This window comes from Physella acuta, unplaced genomic scaffold (genome assembly GCF_028476545.2).
Source record: "Physella acuta isolate Inbredline_101_S28 unplaced genomic scaffold, ASM2847654v3 ptg000590l, whole genome shotgun sequence".
Taxonomy (NCBI): Eukaryota; Metazoa; Mollusca; class Gastropoda; family Physidae; genus Physella; species Physella acuta.
Genome location: NW_026732109.1, coordinates 587,239 through 610,624, shown reverse-complemented (window position 1 = coordinate 610,624; position 23,386 = coordinate 587,239). Strand labels below are relative to the sequence as shown.

Here is a 23,386-nt window from a genome sequence, read left to right as displayed (position 1 = left end):
TTTAGCCGAAAAGTGCGCTCCAGCCTTTCTAGTGTTATAGTGCACCAGTGTGGAAAAAACTTAACCCGATCCGTTTAGGTATTTAGATTTCCATTAAAGACAAATTCAGTCCACCCGCCGCAGACATATGATTCTTGTATACATTTCAAAATAACTTTGTTGTAAATTGGGGTAAAACAATGTAGATTTTGCTAAGTCCAATAATAAAATATTTTTTTACACTGCACACCACCACGATATTATATATATATATATATATATATATATATATATATATATATATATATATATATATATATATAAATATATATATATATATATATATATATATATATATATATATATATATATATATACATATATATAAATAAATGAATAAATACATTTTATATACAGGCCTATATATGTATATATATTTATAGGCAATATATATGCATTTACATTTACATTTCTATTTCTCTATAATGTACATGTTTTATTTTCAAAAGGTAACCATGTGGCTGGTTTTAATGGTTGTTTTGTATACAGAGGGTATACTAGGCTTAAATTTAGGTATGTATAAACCAGGTCTAGTTAATTTTATAGTAATTTATAACTGAAGATGTCTGTCGAAGTTGAATAAATTGTAACTGTATTTGTTGGTTCTAAAAGCATTTGAAATGTAAACAATAATTGCACACTATTAAGTTAAAACAGTTTATTATTATTAAAGTCTCGATTACGTCCAACCATTTATATCTGATACAAAATATTCATGTGTCTCAAACATGTATGCTAAGATGACCATTTAACTCAATATTTTACCCCCTTCTCCAGATAAAAAAAATTACCGAACTTATTTCTGAACATATCAACTTTTATCCATAGGTCATAATCCATTGCCGAATGTAGCTGCAAGCAGATTACAGGGACACCTAAGTGTAGGACAGACAGCCGATAGAAATTATGTTGAAACCAACGTAGTGAGCGATAATGAACTGGGATTGTTTGATGTTGGGGAGCCGGAGAGTGAAGAAACATTGAACACTCGGCCAAATCTCGAGATTGTCAATGAAAACATACCAGATACTGAAACAGGAGAGAAAGACAATGAAAATCTGGAGGAATGTGAGAAGAAAACGAATGAGATTCTAGAACTCATTGAAATCCTATTGACAGAGCTCGCAGATATAAACAGATCCAGCTTGAAAACGGATGTCTCTGAGAACGATAACATCGATGTGTATATGCAGATACTCCTGAACTTAGCAGAAGAGCTAATGGTTGACATTAATTCAGGGTTGGATTATATTCAACAATTATCAGACTGCGAAGATGAAGAAGAATTTCGATCTAAAATAGAGAACGGCCGTTTTGAAGTAGTGTTTGGCAAGGTACGGGGTCGTGATAGGACTGAACCAGTGGATGAATTAACGCTTTCTGATTTATTAAATTATGTTGAAGTGGAAGATGACGGGGGAAGCGGTGATGGATTCGACTGCGACCCTCCAGGTAAGGATAAACAACAATCAGAGGCGTAGCGAGGGGAGGGGGGTGCGGACCGCACTGGGTGACACCATTTAGGGGAGTGACATCAAGGTAAAAAATAGCAAAATATATAGAGAAAATGATAATTCCACTTAATTCGAGTGTAGAATATTGTTTTAAGAGGTGCAAATTGAAAGTCGGAGGGGGGGGGGGGGGTGGGGTCGGAAATCGAAAGTTTGGGAGGGGGGGGGGGTGGGGGTGCAAATGGAAAAATTGAAAGTTTGTCCCCGGGAAGGGTCGCTACGCCTCTGGGGGGGGGGTGACACCATTAAGTGCCGCACGGGTAACACCCGACCTCGCTACGCCACTGACAACAATATAAATTATATATATATATATATATATATATATATATATATATATATATATATATATATATATATATATGTATATATATATATATATATATATATATATATATATATATATATATATATATATATATATATATATATATATATATATATATATATATATATATATATATATAATTCTCTTCTTGGAGACGTTAGAAAACACCAATCTGTAAGCGCGCCTAGCAGTACCCTCTCTTCCTCTCTAGGTATATCGCAACTATCCCTACTCCCACCTGGTATGGTGAGCTGTGGTTCACGTTAAATGTTTACAATCGCAGTGCCGGGTTTAGTGACGCCTATTAGGGGCAGATAATTTAGTTTGAAACTATTTTAAACTTAGGGGAGGTAACTAAGAGGAGGCTGCTTTCAGGGGGGGGGGGGGAAAGAGGGTTTTAGTGTTTTAAAGCAAATATTTTCAGTGACAGCATTGGTACTGTCGAAGTCACGAATTATGAATTACTGAAAAGTAGAAAATAAAACTAAATAGCGGCGTGTGATACGCCGCGGGTCGGCTCGTATATATATATATATATATTTGCTGACACATAATATTTTGAACAATTGCAATAAACGCAAGAAACAGGACGTCCTGGTAGTCTTGAACTGCCAGAACTTTTGCCCCCGCACGTGAGTGACCGATGCGTCAACATTTTATCAGCTGATCTTTTCTATTTTAGAAGTAGCGTTTGGGGCAAATGTTTCAATTGACACAAGTAGCCTGGATATCTACATTATTTGTTCGTGCCAGTAAATTTTATACACAGAAATATTCTAAATTAATACATTGACAAGTATAAATGAGATGGTAGAGGGTTGATAAGAAATAAACAACGTGTTGTTTTCTGATAAAATTTGCACAAACATTTATAACAATGATTAATGTATTCTTGATTACATCGAGACCACAACAATCTGAATGTAAATGTAAATGATGAAAGATAGAATACAATTTCGACGACTGTTCAGTTTTATAAAATGCTGAAGTTGACATATTGCGTTTTGTTTTCTCAGTTGGTTTGTTTTGCCATGGTAAACAATGAATTAGGTTATAAATTATAAATTATTCATGACGTAAACTAGAAATATTTTCCTAAACACTGTAGGCGAGAGAAAATTGTGAGTTTATAGCTAATGAAACGTTTCAGTTGTAATTTGCAGATGTCAAGAAAATTTCAAATCCCCAGTTTTTCATCAAACGTTCAAATTAATTATCTACTTTGATATTTTAAGGCATTGCCTCGCAACATACGGACTAAATACATTAAATATTTTATAATATAAATGATATGAAAACAATGTTATGCATTTGTGTGTTTCAATGACATGTAACGGTTTACAATTATTTAAAGAGTCTTATCGCTTGTCTAGCGGAATAAAGATATCAGTTAACACAGGAATAATGTCCATAAATACGACGGCCATCTTCATTAAAGGAATTAAAAAAAAAACAATTGTGTCATGCCAATAACGAAGTGTAAAATTACGAGTCAACGTTTTTGACAAGAGTATTGAAAATGTGTAAACAACATTTGAAACAGAGGTCGTATGAAATCCACTGTTTACAACTCATTGGTAACATTGTTAGTTAACATAGTTTCGTTGCTATATGATTTCGTAGAAAAGTGCGTCTTTTTTTCGTTTTCAAAATACTCAAAATTTACCAACAAAATATCAGTTTAAAACGCGGAAAGCTATATGCGTTTGGATTTCCAAACGTATTTATGATTAAAATTTAGATAACAATTAACATTTGATTTTCGATTGAAATCTGCTTTATGTCAGTATTAAATAAACTACTTTCATCCTTACGTTTAACGGATGCAATAAAGTAATAAACATTTATTTTGTTTCATGTTACGTAGTTGGGACTGATATTCCCGATGTGGTAACAGCTGAAGTCGATGCAGGAGTTCACTGGTCAACAACCCTACCTTCAACAGATAGTGAAGACACGACACAAACAACACCACTTAATGAAGACACGACAAAAACATCAACAGAAGACACGACACAATCAACCCCCATTAATGAAGACACGACAAAAACATCAACAGCTAATGAAGACACGACAAAAACATCACCAGTTAATGAAGACACGACACAATCAACCCCCGTGCATGAAGACACGACAAAAACATCACCAGTTAATGAAGAGACGACAAAAACATCCACAGTTAATGAAGACACGACAAAAACATCACCAGTAAATGAAGACACGACACAACCAACCCCCTTTAATGAATTCACGACAAAAACGTCAACAGCTAATGAAGACACGACAAAAACGTCAACAGAATACACGACACAACCAACCCCCGTTAATAAAGACACGACACAACCAACTCCCTTTAAAGAATTCACGACAAAAACAACAACAGAAGACTCGACACAACCAACCCCCTTTAATGAAGAGACGACAAAAACATCAACAGCTAATGACGAGACGACACAACCTACCCCCGTGAATGATGACACGACAAAAACAACACCAGTTAATGAAGACACAACAGAACCAACTTCAATTGATGGGGACACACTACAAACTACACCCGTTAATAGTATCACAACACAAACAGCTGATACGGAGACGACAAAACCATCAATAATTGTTGTAGAAACATCATACAATACGCCAGGTGATGAAGGCACACCATTAACAACAGCAGGGAATGAAACCACAGCACAAACAACCTCATTTACATTAGGTGATGAAACTACAACATTTACATCACCTACAATTGGGGACACACCACAACCAACACAATTTGATTGGAACACATCACAACCAACACCATTTGATGACGTCACACCACAAGCAACAACAATTGATGGGGTTACATCAGAATCAACACCTATTTATTGGGGATTACAAAAAATAACACCATTTGATATGGACCCATCACAACAAACACCATTTGATAGTGGTACATCACAAACAACATCATTTGAAGTTTATACATCACAAACAACACCATTTGATGGTAAAACAACACCAACTTTAATTAATGAAACAACATCATTAACTTTACCAACTAATGAGGACAGATCACATCCAACACCATACGATTGGGTCACATTAGAAACAACATCATTTGATGTTACCACACCAAAACAAACACCATTTGATGTTAGCACTACAATAAAAACAACATCATTTGATGAAGAGACAACACAACCAACACCATCTGTTGACTACACAACACAAACAACACCAATTAATCTGAACACAACACAACCACCTCCAATTAATGAAACGACAACGTTAACTATATCAACTACTGAGGACGCATTACAAACAACATCGTTTGATGTTACAACACCACAAACAATACCATTTGATGATTACACAACACAACAAACACAATTTTTTGATTACACAACACAACCAACACCATTTGATTTTGAAACTCCACAACCAACACCATTTGATGGTAACACTACAAAACCGCCTCCAATTAATGAAACTACATCATTACATGTATCAACTACAGAGGACATAACACAACCAACGCAATATGATTGGGACACATTACAAACAACATCATTTGATGTAACCACACCACAAACAACACCATTTGTTGATTACACAACACAACCAACACCATTTGTTGATTACACAACACAACCAACACCATTTGTTGATTACACAACACAACCAACACCTTTTGATTTTGAAACTCCACAACCAACACCGTTTGATTCTAACACAACACTACATCCTATAATTAATGAAACTACATCATTACCTTTATCAACTACAGAGGACAGATCACAACCAACGCCGTATGATTGGGACACATTACAAACAACATCATTTGATTTTACCACACCTCAACCAACACCATTTGTTGATTACACAACACAAAAAACACCATTTGATGATTACACAACACAACCAACACCATTTGATGGTAACACAACAAAACCAACTCCAAATAATGAAACTACTTCATTACGTTTATCAACCACAGAGGACACATCACAACCAACACCGTATGATTGGGACACATTACAAACAACATCATTTAATTTTACCACACCACAACCAACACCATTTGATCTTGACACACCTCAACCAACACCATTTGTTGATTACACAACACAACCAACACCATTTGATGATTACACAACACAACCAACACCATTTGATGGTAACACAACAAAACCAACTCCAAATAATGAAACTACTTCATTACGTTTATCAACCACAGAGGACACATCACAACCAACACCGTATGATTGGGACACATTACAAACAACATCATTTGATTTTACCACACCACAACCAACACCATTTGATCTTGACACACCTCAATCAACACCATTTGTTGATTACACAACACAACCAACACCATTTGATGATTACACAACACAACCAACACCATTTGATGGTAACAAAACAAAACCAACTCCAAATAATGAAACTACTTCATTACGTTTATCAACTACAGAGGACACATCACAACCAACGCCGTATGATTGGGACACATTACAAACAACATCATTTGATTTTACCACACCACAACCAACACCATTTGATATTGATACACGTCAACCAACACCATTTGTTGATTACACAACACAACCAACACCATTTGATAATTACACAACACAACCAACACCATTTGATTTTGAAACTCCACAAACAACACCATTTGATGGTAACACAAAAAAACCATCTCCAAATAATGAAACTACTTCATTACGTTTATCAACCACAGAGGACACATCACAACCAACACCGTATGATTGGGACACATTACAATCAACATCATTTGATTTTACCACACCACAACCAACACCATTTGATCTTGACACACCTCAACCAACACCATTTGTTGATTACACAACACAACTAACACCATTTGATGATTACACAACACAACCAACACCATTTGATGATTACACAAAACAACCAACACCATTTGATGGTAACACAACAAAACCAACTCCAAATAATGAAACTACTTCATTACGTTTATCAACCACAGAGGACACATCACAACCAACACCGTACGATTGGGACACATTACAAACAACATCATTTGATTTTACCACACCACAACCAACACCATTTGATCTTGACACACCTCAACCAACACCATTTGATGATTACACAACAACACCAACACCATTTGATGATTACACAACACAACCAACACCATTTGATTTTGAAACTCCACAAACGACACCGTTTGATGGTAACACAACAAAACCAACTCCAAATAATGAAACTACTTCATTACGTTTATCAACTACAGAGGACACATCACAACCTACGCCGTATGATTGGGACACATTACAAACAACATCATTTGATTTTACCACACCACAACCAACACCATTTGATATTGACACACCTCAACCAACACCATTTGTTGATTACACAACACAACCAACACCATTTGATGATTACACAACACAACCAACACCATTTGATTTTGAAACTCCACAAACAACACCATTTGATGGTAACACAACAAAACCATCTCCAAATAATGAAACTACTTCATTACGTTTATCAACCACAGAGGACACATCACAACCAACACCGTATGATTGGGACACATTACAAACAACATCATTTGATTTTACCACACCACAACCAACACCATTTGATCTTGACACACCTCAACCAACATCATTTGTTGATTACACAACACAACCAACACCATTTGATGATTACACAACACAACCAACACCATTTGATGATTACACAACACAACCAACACCATTTGATGGTAACACAACAAAACCAACTCCAAATAATGAAACTACTTCATTACGTTTATCAACCACAGAGGACACATCACAACCAACACCGTATGATTGGGACACATTACAAACAACATCATTTGATTTTACCACACCACAACCAACACCATTCGATCTTGACACACCTCAACCAACACCATTTGTTGATTACACAACACAACCAACACCATTTGATGATTACACAACACAACCAACACCATTTGATGGTAACACAACAAAACCAACTCCAAATAATGAAACTACTTCATTACGTTTAACAACTACAGAGGACACATCACAACCAATACCGTATGATTGGGACACATTACAAACAACATCATTTGATTTTACCACACCACAACCAACACCATTTGATCTTGACTCACCTCAACTAACACCATTTGTTGATTACACAACACAACCAACACCATTTGATGATTACACAACACAACCAACACCATTTGATGGTAACACAACAAAACCAACTCCAAAAAATGAAACTACTTCATTACGTTTATCAACCACAGAGGACACATCACAACCAACGCCGTATGATTTGGAAACATTACAAACAACATCATTTGAATTTACCACACCACAACCAACACCATTTGATCTTGACACACCACAACCAACACCATTTTTTGATTACACAACACAACCAACACCATTTGATGATTACACAACACAACCAACACCATTTGATGATTACACAACACAACCAACACCATTTGATGGTAACACAACCAAACCAACTCCAAATAATGAAACTACTTCATTACGTTTATCAACCACAGAGGACACATCACAAACAACACCGTATGATTGGGACACATTACAAACAACATCATTTGATTTTACCACAACACAACCAACACCATTTGATCTTGACACACCACAAACAACACCATTTGTTGATTACACAACACAACCAACACCATTTGATGATTACACAACACAACCAACACCATTTGATGATAACACAACACAACCAACAACATTTGATGGTAACACAACAAAACCAACTCCAAATAATGAAACTACTTCATTACGTTTAACAATTACAGAGGACACATCACAACCAACTCCGTATGATTGGGACACATTACAAACAACATCATTTGATTTTACCACACCACAACCAACACCATTTGATCTTGACACAACACAACCAACACCATTTGTTGATTACACAACACAACCAACACCATTTGATGATTACACAACACAACCAACACCATTTGATGGTAACACAACAAAACCAACTCCAAATAATAAAACTACTTCATTACGTTTATCAACCACAGAGGACACATCACAACCAACACCGTACGATTGGGACACATTACAAACAACATCATTTGATTTTACCACACCACAACCAACACCATTTGATCTTGACACACCTCAACCAACACCATTTGTTGATTACACAACACAACCAATACCATTTGATGATTACACAACACAACCAACACTATTTGATTTTGAAACTCCACAAACAACACCGTTTGATGGTAACACAACACAACACCCTCCAATTAATGAAACTACAACATTAAGTTTATCAACTACAGAGGACACATCACAACCAACACCGTATGATTGGGACACATTACAAACAACATCATTTGATTTTACCACACCACAACCAACAACATTTGATCTTGACACACCTCAACCAACACCATTTGTTGATTACACAACACAACCAACACCATTTGATGATTACACAACACAACCAACACCATTTGATGATTACACAACACAACCAACACCATTTGATGGTAACACAACCAAACCAACTCCAAATAATGAAACTACTTCATTACGTTTATCAACCACAGAGGACACATCACAACCAACACCGTATGATTGGGACACATTACAAACAACATCATTTGATTTTACCACAACACAACCAACACCATTTGATCTTGACACACCACAACCAACACCATTTGTTGATTACACAACACAACCAACACCGTTTGATGATTACACAACACAACTAACACCATTTGATGATTACACAACACAACCAACACCATTTGATGGTAACACAACAAAACCAACTCCAAATAATGAAACTACTTCATTACGTTTATCAACCACAGAGGACACATCACAACCAACACCGTATGATTGGGACACATTACAAACAACATCATTTGATTTTACCACACCACAACCAACACCATTTGATCTGGACACACCTCAACCAACACCATTTGTTAATTACACAACACAACCAACACCATTTGTTGATTACACAACACAACCAATACCATTTGATGATTACACAACACAACCAACACTATTTGATTTTGAAACTCCACATACAACACCGTTTGATGGTAACACAACACAACATCCTCCAATTAATGAAACTACAACATTAAGTTTATCAACTACAGAGGACACATCACATCCAACACCGTATGATTGGGACACATTACAAACAACATCATTTGATTTTACCACACCACAACCAACAACATTTGATCTTGACACACCTCAACCAACACCATTTGTTGATTACACAACACAACCAACACCATTTGATGATTACACAACACAACCAACACCATTTGATCTTGACACACCACAACCAACACCATTTGTTGATTACACAACACAACCAACACCATTTGATGATTACACAACACAACCAACACCATTTGATGATTACACAACACAACCAACACCATTTGATGGTAACACAACCAAACCAACTCCAAATAATGAAACTACTTCATTACGTTTATCAACCACAGAGGACACATCACAACCAACACCGTATGATTGGGACACATTACAAACAACATCATTTGATTTTACCACAACACAACCAACACCATTTGATCTTGACACACCACAACCAACACCATTTGTTGATTACACAACACAACCAACACCATTTGATGATTACACAACACAACTAACACCATTTGATGATTACACAACACAACCAACACCATTTGATGGTAACACAACAAAACCAACTCCAAATAATGAAACTACTTCATTACGTTTATCAACCACAGAGGACACATCACAACCAACACCGTATGATTGGGACACATTACAAACAACATCATTTGATTTTACCACACCACAACCAACACCATTTGATCTGGACACACCTCAACCAACACCATTTGTTAATTACACAACACAACCAACACCATTTGTTGATTACACAATACAACCAATACCATTTGATGATTACACAACACAACCAACACTATTTGATTTTGAAACTCCACATACAACACCGTTTGATGGTAACACAACACAACATCCTCCAATTAATGAAACTACAACATTAAGTTTATCAACTACAGAGGACACATCACATCCAACACCGTATGATTGGGACACATTACAAACAACATCATTTGATTTTACCACACCACAACCAACAACATTTGATCTTGACACACCTCAACCAACACCATTTGTTGATTACACAACACAACCAACACCATTTGATGATTACACAACACAACCAACACCATTTGATGGTAACACAACAAAACCAACTCCAAATAATGAAACTACTTCATTACGTTTATCAACCACAGAGGACACATCACAACCAACACCGTATGATTGGGACACATTACAAACAACATCATTTGATTTTACCACAACACAACCAACACCATTCGATCTTGACACACCACAACCAACACCATTTGTTGATTACACAACACAACCAACACCATTTGATGATTACACAACACAACTAACACCATTTGATGATTACACAACACAACCAACACCATTTGATGGTAACACAACAAAACCATCTCCAAATAATGAAACTACTTCATTACGTTTATCAACCACAGAGGACACATCACAACCAACACCGTATGATTGGGACACATTACAAACAACATCATTTGATTTTACCACACCACAACCAACACCATTTGATCTGGACACACCTCAACCAACACCATTTGTTGATTACACAACACAACCAACACCATTTGATGATTACACAACACAACCAACACCGTTTGATGATTACACAACACAACCAATACCATTTGATGGTAACACAACAAAACCAACTCTAAATAATGAAACTACTACATTACGTTTATCAACCACAGAGGACACATCACAACCAACACCGTATGATTGGGACACATTACAAACAACATCATTTGAATTTACCACACCACAACCAACACCATTTGATCTTGACACACCTCAACCAACACCATTTGTTGATTACACAACACAACCAACACCATTTGATGATTACACAACACAACCAACACCATTTGATTTTGAAACTCCACAAACAACACCGTTTGATGGTAACACAACAAAACCAACTTCAAATAATGAAACTACTTCATTACGTTTATCAACCACAGAGAACACATCACAACCAACACCGTATGATTGGGACACATTACAAACAACATCATTTGATTTTACCACACCACAACCAACACCATTTGATCTTGACACACCTCAACCAACACCATTTGTTGATTACACAACACAACCAACACCATTTGATGATTACACAACACAACCAACACCATTTGATTTTGAAACTCCACAAACAACTCTGTTTGATGGTAACACAACAAACCCAACTCCAAATAATGAAATTACTTCATTACGTTTATCAACCACAGAGAACACATCACAACCAACTCCGTATGATTGGGACACATTACAAACAACATCATTTGATTTTACCACACCACAACCAACACCATTTGATCTTGACACACGTCAACCAACACCATTTGTTGATTACACAACACAACCAACACCATTTGATAATTACACAACACAACCAACACCATTTGATTTTGAAACTCCACAAACAACACCGTTTGATGGTAACACAACAAAACCAACTTCAAATAATGAAACTACTTCATTACGTTTATCAACCACAGAGAACACATCACAACCAACACCGTATGATTGGGACACATTACAAACAACATCATTTGATTTTACCACACCACAACCAACACCATTTGATCTTGACACACGTCAACCAACACCATTTGTTGCTTACACAACACAACCAACACCATTTGATGATTACACAACACAACCAACACCATTTGATGATTACACAACACAACCAATACCATTTGATGGTAACACAACAAAACCAACTCCAAATAATGAAACTACTACATTACGTTTAACAACTACAGACGACACATCACAACCAACACCGTATGATTGGGACACATTACAAACAACATCATTTGATTTTACCACACCTCAACCAACACCATTTGTTGATTACACAACACAACCAAAACCATTTGATGATTACACAACACAACCAACACTATTTGATTTTGAAACTCCACAAACAACACCGTTTGATGGTAACTTAACACAACATCCTCCAATTAATGAAACTACAACATTAAGTTTATCAACTACAGAGGACACATCACAACCAACACCGCATGATTGGGACACATTACAAACAACATCATTTGATTTTACCACACCACAACCAACACCATTTGATCTTGACACACCGCAACCTACACCATTTGTTGAATACACACCACAGCCAACACCATTTGATGGTTACGCAACACCACCAACACTATTTAATTGGGGCATACCACAACCAACATCATTTAATGTGTACCCGTCACAAGAAACCCCATTTGTTACTGATGAACCAGAAACAACATCATTTGATGTTTACCCACCACATCTACAAATATTTGATAGGAACACATCACAATCAACACTATTTAATAATAACACACAATCAACAACCCCATTTAATGGTAGTACAACACAAGGTACACCAAAAAATGAAACTACAACATTGTTTTTATTAACTACTGAGGACACATCACAACCTACACCATATGATTTGGACACATTACAACCAACATCATTTGATGTTTCTACACCACAAACAACACCATTTAAAGGGGACACATCACAACCAACACCATTTGATTGGGACACATTACAGCCAACATCGTTTGATGTTACCACACCACAACCAACACCATTTGATTTCGACACACCACAAACAACACCATTTGTTGATTACACAACACAACCAACACCATTTGATTTTGACACATATCAACCAACACCATTTGATTTCGACACACCACAAACAACACCATTTGTTGATTACAAAACACAACCAACACCATTTGATGATTACACAACACAACCAACACCATTTGATTTTGAAACTCCACAAAAAACACCGTTTGATGGTAACACAACAAAACCAACTCCAAATAATGAAACTACTTCATTACGTTTATCACCCACAGAGGACATATCACAACCAACACCGTATGATTGGGACACATTACAAACAACATCATTTGATTTTACCACACCACAACCAACACCATTTGATCTTGACACACTACAAACAACACCATTTGAGGATTACACAACACAACCAACACCATTTTATTGGGGCATACCACATCCAACATCATTTAATGTGTATCCGTCACAACAAACTCCATTTGAAACTGATACACCACAAACAACATCATTTGATGTTTACCCACCAAAATTACAATTACTTGATATCACATCACAATCAACACCATTTAATAATAACACACAATCAACAACTCCATTTGATGGTAACACAACACAACCACCTCCAATAAATGAAACTACAACATTAACGTTATCAACTACTGATGACATATCACAACCAACACCAAGTGATTTGGACACATTACAACCAACTATATATGATGGTTTTACACCACAACCAACACCATTTGATTTTGTCACAACAAAAACAACAACATTTGATGGTAACACAACAAAACAACCTCCAATTAATGAAACTACATCATTAAGTTTATCAACTACTGAGGACACATCACAAACGACACCATTTGATTGGGACACATTACAAACAACATTATTTGATGACCACACAACACATGCAACACCAGAACCAACATCATTTGATGAGGACGTCAAGCCAGAAACCAAAGCACATGCAGTAACCGACAATGATTCGTCAGAATGTACACGTAAGCCTCTATTTCTACTTAATTTTAAAATATAACAGGGAATACTGTAAAGTCATTTAAAGTAGTTGTCCTCAGCATTCGTTCGATCGAACCCTAGGGATTCGTTGAAGGTTGAAGATTCGTCTTAATGTTTTGCTTAGGTCATGACACTTCCCATTTATTGGATTCACGATAGCATTTGGTCAGTGAAAGTGGGGTTCTTTACCTCCAAAAGAGTTAAGAGCCAATATTCTCAATATGTTAGTTAACACTAGTTATTACTTTTATTTCTATACGTAATATTACAAAATATTTCTTTTTCAAAACGTCTAGATCAACAAAAACATGCTAAGAGGAAAATAGTTTTTTTTGTTGAACAAACAATTCGAATGGCACAGAAAAATTGATGAATTTTGTCCATATAAACACCGAAGCAAAGCATTCACAAATAAAGCGGGATTGATCTCCCATGAACTTTCTAGAATATTTTTATATAACAGTACGAGGGATGGCAACTCGGGGTATAGACGTGATTTTTAATCTATTTTTTTCATTCTTAAACGTTTTAAAATAAAAAAGAATCTTGCAAAACAATGCGTGTATAATGCGTGTCTGACCACACTTTCCTTCATATACTGACGTCACAGGTGACCCTTTAAAATTTCTATTAATTTTAATGACACCGACTTCAATATTTAGCCTTCACTCTCCAAAGCAAATTTTAAAATGCTTTTCTGGCATATCTAGCCCTGGCCACCTATAGCATGTTTATATAACGTGAAAACCTGCCATTTTGCTCGTAGTAAACATGGCCTAAATATGGTCGGCAGTCATGCACCCGGTCCGGACGCCATTGTTGTTAGCAACCGACCACGCCTCCAAGTTAGCGAGTAATCCTACTATATCTAGATCTAGAACCTAGATCGATAAATCCCATGTATTCTCGAATTAGATGTTCATTGAAGCTAAACAAAGATTTGTATAAATAATTAAGGCCTGAAATAGATTCTAAATCTAGAATTTACGTCTTGTGACCTAGATTTAGATCTAAATCTAGAATTCTAGATTCTTTCATAAATTTTTCATCCTTCGACAGCTGATCTGTAGATCTAGAGAAATTTATTGTATAATAAAATAAAAAGAAGTGTTAAAACTTTGATAATAGTGTTGAAACGTAATAAATACAGCAAACGGATGTATTGTTAAAGTTATAGCCAGCAGGAAATTAGCTTTAACGCGTTAAACTTTTGATGATGGAAGCCGCCATCTTCTTATTGTACTAAAAAGTAAACATTTCATGTGACGTCACTATTCAATAAAAGTTAAGCCATTGTTCTAAAACTTTAAAATTAATGGGGTTAATCTACATATGAATAAATCAATAAATTAATTAAAGTCTTTAAATAAATTTTTGATTAACAGTCTGTCTGAAAACAAAAATTATTCTCTACCTACTTACTATTTTGCAGTTCTGCAAATAGCTTAGATCCTCTACAGTAGTCAATCAGACAAACAAATAAATAAATATTCAAACATGTAAACAAACTTGAGTTTTAGTAGTATATAGATAGATTATGTACGAAAAGTGGTAAACATAACTGAAATGATGGAAAGGGTGACAAAACTCTTTATTTTTGAAACTGTGATTACAAAAGCTAAATGTCGAAGACTAAATGTTTCATTTACTTTTTCACACGATTATAACACATCCTCTATTGTCTATATATTAGAAAGTAAAAACGTATTTGTAAATTTAAGATTATCAAATGTTTAATTTTATGAATTTAAATATTCCAAAACAACATAAAACAGACTCAAGAGGCGAAGAAGATGACAAAAACTCTTCTGATTCGAGTAATGAAGAACATGAAAAAAATGTATCTGATTCATGTGATGAAGATGTTGACCAAAACTCACCAGATTCAAAAGATGAAGAAGACGACCGAAATTCACTAGATTCAAGTGATGAAGAAGATGAAAATAACTCACCCAGTTCATGCGATGAAGAGGTTGACGAAAAAATACCTGAATCTAGTGATGAAGAAGATGACCAAAACTCATCTGATTCAAGTAATGAAGAAGACACAATCTCATCAAAATCATGTGAGGAAGAGGTTGACGAAAAAACACCTGATTCAGGGGATGAAGAAGATGACCAAAACTCAACAGATTCAAGTGTTGAAGAAGAAGACCAAAACTCAACAGGTTCAAGTGATGAAGAAGAAGACAATAACTCACCTGATTCAAGTAATGAAGAAGACACAAAATCATCAAAATCATGTGATGAAGAGGTTGACGAAAAAACACCTGATTCAGGGGATGAAGAAGATGACCAAAACTCAACAGATTCAAGTGTTGAAGAAGAAGACCAAAACTCAACAGGTTCAAGTGATGAAGAAGAAGACAATAACTCACCTGATTCAAGTAATGAAGAAGACACAAACTCATCAAAATCATGTGATGAAGAGGTTGACAAAAAAACACCTGATTCAGGGGATGAAGAAGATGACGAAAACTCAACAGATTCAAGTGTTGAAGAAGAAGACCAAAACTCAACAGATTCAAGTGATGAAGAAGATGACCAAAACTTAACAGATTCAAGTGATGAAAAAGATGACCAAAACTCAACAGATTCAAGTGTTGAAAAAGATGACCAAACCTCAACAGATTCAAGTGTTGAAGAAGATGACCAAACCTCAACAGATTCAAGTGATGAAGAAGATGACCAAAACTCAACAGATTCAAGTGATGAAGAAGATGACCAAACCTCAACAGATTCAAGTGATGAAGAAGATGACCAAAACTCACTAGATTCAAGTGATGAAGAAGATGACCAAAACTCAACAGATTCAAGTGATGAAGAAGATGACCAAACCTCAACAGATTCAAGTGATGAAGAAGATGACCAAAACTCACTAGATTCAAGTGATGAAGAAGATGACCAAAACTCAACAGAGTCAAGTGATGAAGAAGATGACCAAACCTCAACAGATTCAAGTGATGAAGAAGATGACCAAAACTCAACAGATTCAAGTGATGAAGAAGATGATCAAGACTCACCTGTTTTGAATGATGATAGAGAAGACCAAATCTCAACAGAATCAAGTGATGAAGATGACAACTCATCTGATTCATTCAATGAAAAAGAAAATAAAAACTCAGTAGATTCAAGTGACGAAGAAGAAAATATCTCACCTGATTCAAGTTATGAAGAAGACACACACTCATCAAAATCATGTGATGAAGAAGACGACCGAAACTCACCTGATTCAAGTGTTGAAGAAGATGACCAAATAGCACCTGAATTAAGTGATGAAGAAGATGACGAAATAACATCTTATTCAAGTGATGAAGATTATTACCAAAAGTCACCTGATTCAAGTGATGAAGAAGATGACCAAATAGCACCTGAATCTAGAAATGAAAAAGATTACCAAAACTCAACTGATTCAAAACATAAAGAAGACAAAAATTCACCTGATTCAATAGATGAAGAAAAAAACCAAAACTCAACAGCACAAACTACTTCCAATGAAGACAACTTCAATGACACCACTGTAAAGCACACATCTGATGTAGACAACCAAAGTTACTCGACTGCCAAGAATAGTGAGAGTGCAAACACGCCTACCACCACGATTGCCCCACCCTCTACCATCGAAGACGAACAAAACTCAACTCCTCCGTTCGTGGAAGATTTAACCACCTATGTGACAATGCCAGAAGGAGAGGGTAATATTTTTGTTTTAAATATTAATTTGTTAAACATTTCAAATTTAATTATGCCGAAAAAGTCAAACACACCGCATGCCACTTTTCACAGCCTTTAATTATATTAATTAACTCCTAATGTAATTGTATACTTTTTGTAGTTTGCTACTTATTTGAACGTCTCAATGACATTTTAATTCTTAGTGGTACAATTACATTAGGAGTTAATTTTCGAAATCTACATTTACAATTATGACTTAACATTATTTAAATGATGTTAACAGTCATATAATATGTTCAATTTTACGTACATTACGTATTAAGCTTTAAAGTACTTATAAACCGAACTATATGTGTGATATATCTATTTTTGTACACAGGCAAGACCATAGAATTGTTTACAGAAATAACAGTTACTCTACAACCTGATACAACCACGACAACAACAACGGTCGCTGTACCAACAGATACAACCACGACAACAACAACGGTCGCTGTACCACCTGATAAAATCACGACAACAACAACGGTCGCTGTACCACCTGATACAATCACGACAACAACAACGGTCGCTGTACCAACAGATACAACCACGACAACAACAACGGTCGCTGTACCACCTGATACAATCACGACAACAACAACGGTCGCTGTACCAACAGATACAATCACGACAACAACAACGGTCGCTGTACCACCTGATACAACCACGACAACAACAACGGTCGCTGTACCAACAGATACAACCAGGACAACAACAACGGTCGCTGTACCACCTGATACAACCACGACAACAACAACGGTCGCTGTACCAACAGATACAACTGACACAGCCACGGTCGCTGTACCACCTGATACAACTGACATACAGAATCCAACACTGACTGTAGCAAACGCAGCAACGACAACCGCGGTTCCTACAAATAGTAATTTTGATTTTAAACTCCCTTTAAAATGTCCACATTGATAGACACGTTTTCTTTTAATATTTAAAAAAAACTAGCAATTTCCTTTTTTTTTTTAAATTGTTCACTCTCTACAAAAAACAAAACAAATCTGTTTTTTTTTTGTAAAACTGAGACCGATCGATAGTTTAATATGTGAATATCCCCAGCACCAACGCCACCCAAGAACTGCTCAGCCCACTCTACAGCTGACGTCATATTTGTCCTGGACTCATCGCAGACAATAGGCAGCACCAGCTGGGACGGACTACTGAGATTTATCGGGGACGTGGCTGAGTTGTTTCCCTTCGGCCCTGACGCCTTCAGGTTCGGCTTTGTCTCCTACAGCTACAGCTCTGTAAAACTGTTCGACCTCAAGGACTTCAGCAACAGTAAGGATTTACGCAAGGTATTCATTTGAACTTACATCCTATAATATTAATTAACTGTTTGAATTCTACAAGACGCCCACCACCACGCAAAAATAAATGAACTTTATCTTTCGTATTTTTTTCTAAGTATAAAAAAAAGTAAATAATAATGAACGAATATATATATATATATATATATATATATATATATATATATATATATATATATATATATATACATATATATATATACTTGTATATAGATAAAGTTAAAATAGATCACTGAATCTTACTCAACTTGTAGGCGCTGATGAAGGCCAAGTTCCTGAACCCTCATACTTTCACAGCAAAGGCCCTGGATCTAGTGAGAACTAGAGGGATGTTCGACACTAAAGCTGGAGGCCGAGAAGACGCTAAAGACATTTTGGTACTCATCTCTGACGGGCACGCTAGAGACGCTCAGAAAGGTATCTGTTGAACACACTTGTGTCTCGCTAATCTAGGTCACATGCACAGATAGGTATCTGTTGAACACACTAGTGTCTCGCTAATCTAGGTAACACGCACAGATAAGTATCTGTTGAACACACTAGTGTCTCGCTAATCTAGGTCATACGCACAGATAGTATCTGTTGAACACACATAGTATTTCAATAATCAGATTCACACGCACAGAAATGTATCTGGTGAACACATGTAGTATTTCAATAATTAGATTCACACTGCTGAAATCGAAAGACTAGTATTCTCTAATTTATCTCTCTAGCACGTAGTTTGGCATATATGCTGAAATCTAAACACTTTTATTCTCTAATTTATCTAGCACGAATTTCGGCTTCTCTGCTGAAATCTCAAGACGTGACTATAATCCCCATCGGTATTGGTGCCAAGATCAACAGAGATGAGCTGAAGGTTCTGGCTAGCGAGGCCAGCGCTGTGTTGCTTGTAGACGACTACAACACACTGGACAGTATGAAGAAATACCTCGTCCAGTGGCTGTGTAATTGTAAGCTTACACTGAATCATTCAGTGTCATTTTGTCTTTATTGATATGCCTTACATAGAACCCGTTGAACGTTTCATGGCATTGTTATAATAATATCCTTAATTTCGTGGGGTGGTGGTGGGGGGGGGGGGGGGTATTTGCGATTTCATTTCATAGCGTTTCCCCAACTAAGAACAAACTTTAAATGCCTATATTCCTTCCTTAGGGGGCAGTACCGCAATTTAATCGCGGATTTTAAAGGCTATATTTCTTATATAATGGTAGTAGTAAATTTTCACGGCGACTTTATGGCTGTTTATAAAATGGGTAGATATGAATATTTAATACATTTAACATACACATATTTAGTAAACGAATGTAGTGATATTAATACAACTAAAGCTACTGTGTTCTGTTTTCCAGATGTAATTTTACTTTGTTTAATGTAGTATTTATTAAACGAATTCTTTTTTTTTAAATTTCAGATGCAACTGAAGGTAATCTTGTACTATATTTCAATTACGTTTTATAAAAATTTATGTGGATAGGAGCTTCTGACATCTTGCTCTACATAAGTATCTAAATAATATGTTTATTTATCAAGAATATTGTTTTTCGTTAAAAAAAGTTTTGGATTTCCTTATAGGATGACGTCTTGAAATCTACCAAATGATCAAGTTTTTGATTAGTATTCACACAATTTAAAACAATCTCCCCCTCCCCCGTTTAATTTAATGGTTGTCTATAATGAACTAACTCCTGACTGGACTAAAGAATAATTTATTGATTGTTCATTAATTTGCAGGTTAAAGGTGTGTCCAGTCGACCATGACCAAACAGTATATTGTCGATTGCTCAGTGCTTCAAGTATTGAGAGCAAAATATGCCAATTAAAAAAGTTAAAAATTATTTGATTTAGAGTTTATTGTATTATTGACTACTTGTGTTTCGTTAAATTATTGCTTTATTTTATCGCGTGGTACTTTACAAAACTTTTTTTTTAAAACTAATGAAACGCAGTTCCGATATACATTTGTGTTATTTTACAAATCTGCTGCAAATCTTGATGGGTCGATCTACACAGACACAAGTTTTACAAACCATAACGTTCTTAATTCTAGTGGTGAAAGTGATACCCCTCCAACACAATGAAGTATAACGTGTTAACTTCTTATGCGCCATACAGGCGTTTACTCCGATTTCAGCCTGCTTCCATAGCCTTTGTCCAACTAAGAACAAACTATATTCTATAAGGAAGCAGCTCTTTGAATTAGGAGTTGTCTCTCCTAGATGAGTAGCTGTCTCCAGCTACCGAGCTTCATGTGCCCGGGGGTTCGAAATCGGGCCTTTTCGGTTCAACAATTATGAGCTTAACCGACCTCATTGATCAAATGAAATCATGGAGTTGTTAGCAGGAAAGAAAACGATGAAAAAATACGGATTTGATTATTAAAATGTAGATTTCAATTCAAATACATCAGTATTCAAACTATTTACAACTTAGTGTACTCAGTATCTTAACTTTTTACATGCCAGTGTACCCACTATCCGAACTAATTACATCGCAATTGTACTCAATATCCAAACAATTTTCACCATGATATATTTTTTCTCAAATAAAAATCAGTACATTTGAGTGCTGAATTAAAATAGCCAAGGACGTTAAACACTTTGTTCTAGCCTAGGACAAAATCATTCAAACAAAGTATGTAGGCTTTACTGGATGTCTGATGCAAACTCGAGACAGATATCACTAAATACAGTATCAAATAAATAACCTAATCAAATTTAAATACTAATAAATGTATACAATGTTTAGGTATATATTACTTATGCATTTGTATATTAGTGCTTTCTATTTAATTTTTTATTTATACCCGATACTCAAAAAATTATATGAAATATTTAATTAAATATTATGTGCAGTTGCCCAAAAGTCTTTTTTAACAATTGCACAAAGATTTAACTAGTCAATATCATGTTTTTAAAACTGAAAATATAAAATTAATATCTATTGATTTGCGTACTGAACGAAATACATACATGCAGACAAACACATAAACATAGATAACACATCATTATATGAAACTGCATGCCTATTAACTACCACCATATCATTAAGAAAGATATTATTCATTTTTACATTTTAAAACGAAATATTCACTTTAATTGAGTAACATTTGTTATGAAGTGTGCTGTGTGGGTGAGTGAAATCTCTTAAAATTCTGTTTATATTAATTAGTCGTTAATTTTATTTCGCAATTTGGAAATGTGCCAAACAACTTTTCAGCATGAGTCATGTTTGCAACAGAAATGTTTAGTGATGAACTAAGCAAATTAAAGAATGACACGTAGTCTTGGTGTGAATAAACATCTAAAGATAATTATTCATTATGCTGCTTATCATTCTACGATCAGTGCATTGAAAATGTCTTCGTCTTTTTAGTTCTTAATTGTATTGTTGGGAGGGGGATGCCTCCAACACTATCAAGTGATTTTTCTTTTGGTTTTTTTATTCCATAGCCTTTGTTCAGCCCATGGGTTTGAACTAGATACTTTTTGGTCTTGAAACCACGAGCTTTACCGACTCGAATACGCCGACCCCTTGAGACATGTAAATATAGAAATATTTAAGTATATACAAGAAACCAAATCCAATAGATATTTTAACTTTATGATTTATACAAAAAAAATCTTTACCTTTTCCTAT

The 23,386-nt window shown here is 35.5% G+C and overlaps 1 protein-coding gene across 1 annotated transcript; it reads left to right on the top strand.

The window, feature by feature from the left end:
* Positions 1–494: 494 nt before the first annotated feature.
* On the top strand, positions 495–21,486 carry LOC131947243 (mucin-2-like). Its single transcript, XM_059308390.1, has 13 exons — positions 495–552; positions 868–1,491; positions 3,746–4,864; positions 5,645–5,794; positions 12,845–13,800; positions 14,524–14,686; positions 16,478–18,397; positions 18,757–19,302; positions 19,491–19,729; positions 19,996–20,158; positions 20,515–20,697; positions 21,162–21,173; positions 21,482–21,486. The coding sequence occupies exons 1-13, from the start codon at positions 495–497 to the stop codon at positions 21,484–21,486; spliced, it is 6,138 nt and encodes a 2,045-aa protein (XP_059164373.1).
* Positions 21,487–23,386: the final 1,900 nt, after the last annotated feature.

What these genes read in the sequence shown, in the direction of transcription:
- LOC131947243 (XM_059308390.1), top strand. Translation starts at nt 495, where the DNA reads ATGTGGCTGGTTTTAATGGTTGTTTTGTATACAGAGGGTATACTAGGC. An exon ending in ATTCGACTGCGACCCTCCAG is followed by an intron (nt 1,492 to 3,745) that starts GTAAGGATAAAC and finishes CATGTTACGTAG; the next exon opens with TTGGGACTGATATTCCCGAT. An exon ending in GACAATGCCAGAAGGAGAGG is followed by an intron (nt 18,398 to 18,756) that starts GTAATATTTTTG and finishes TTTTGTACACAG; the next exon opens with GCAAGACCATAGAATTGTTT.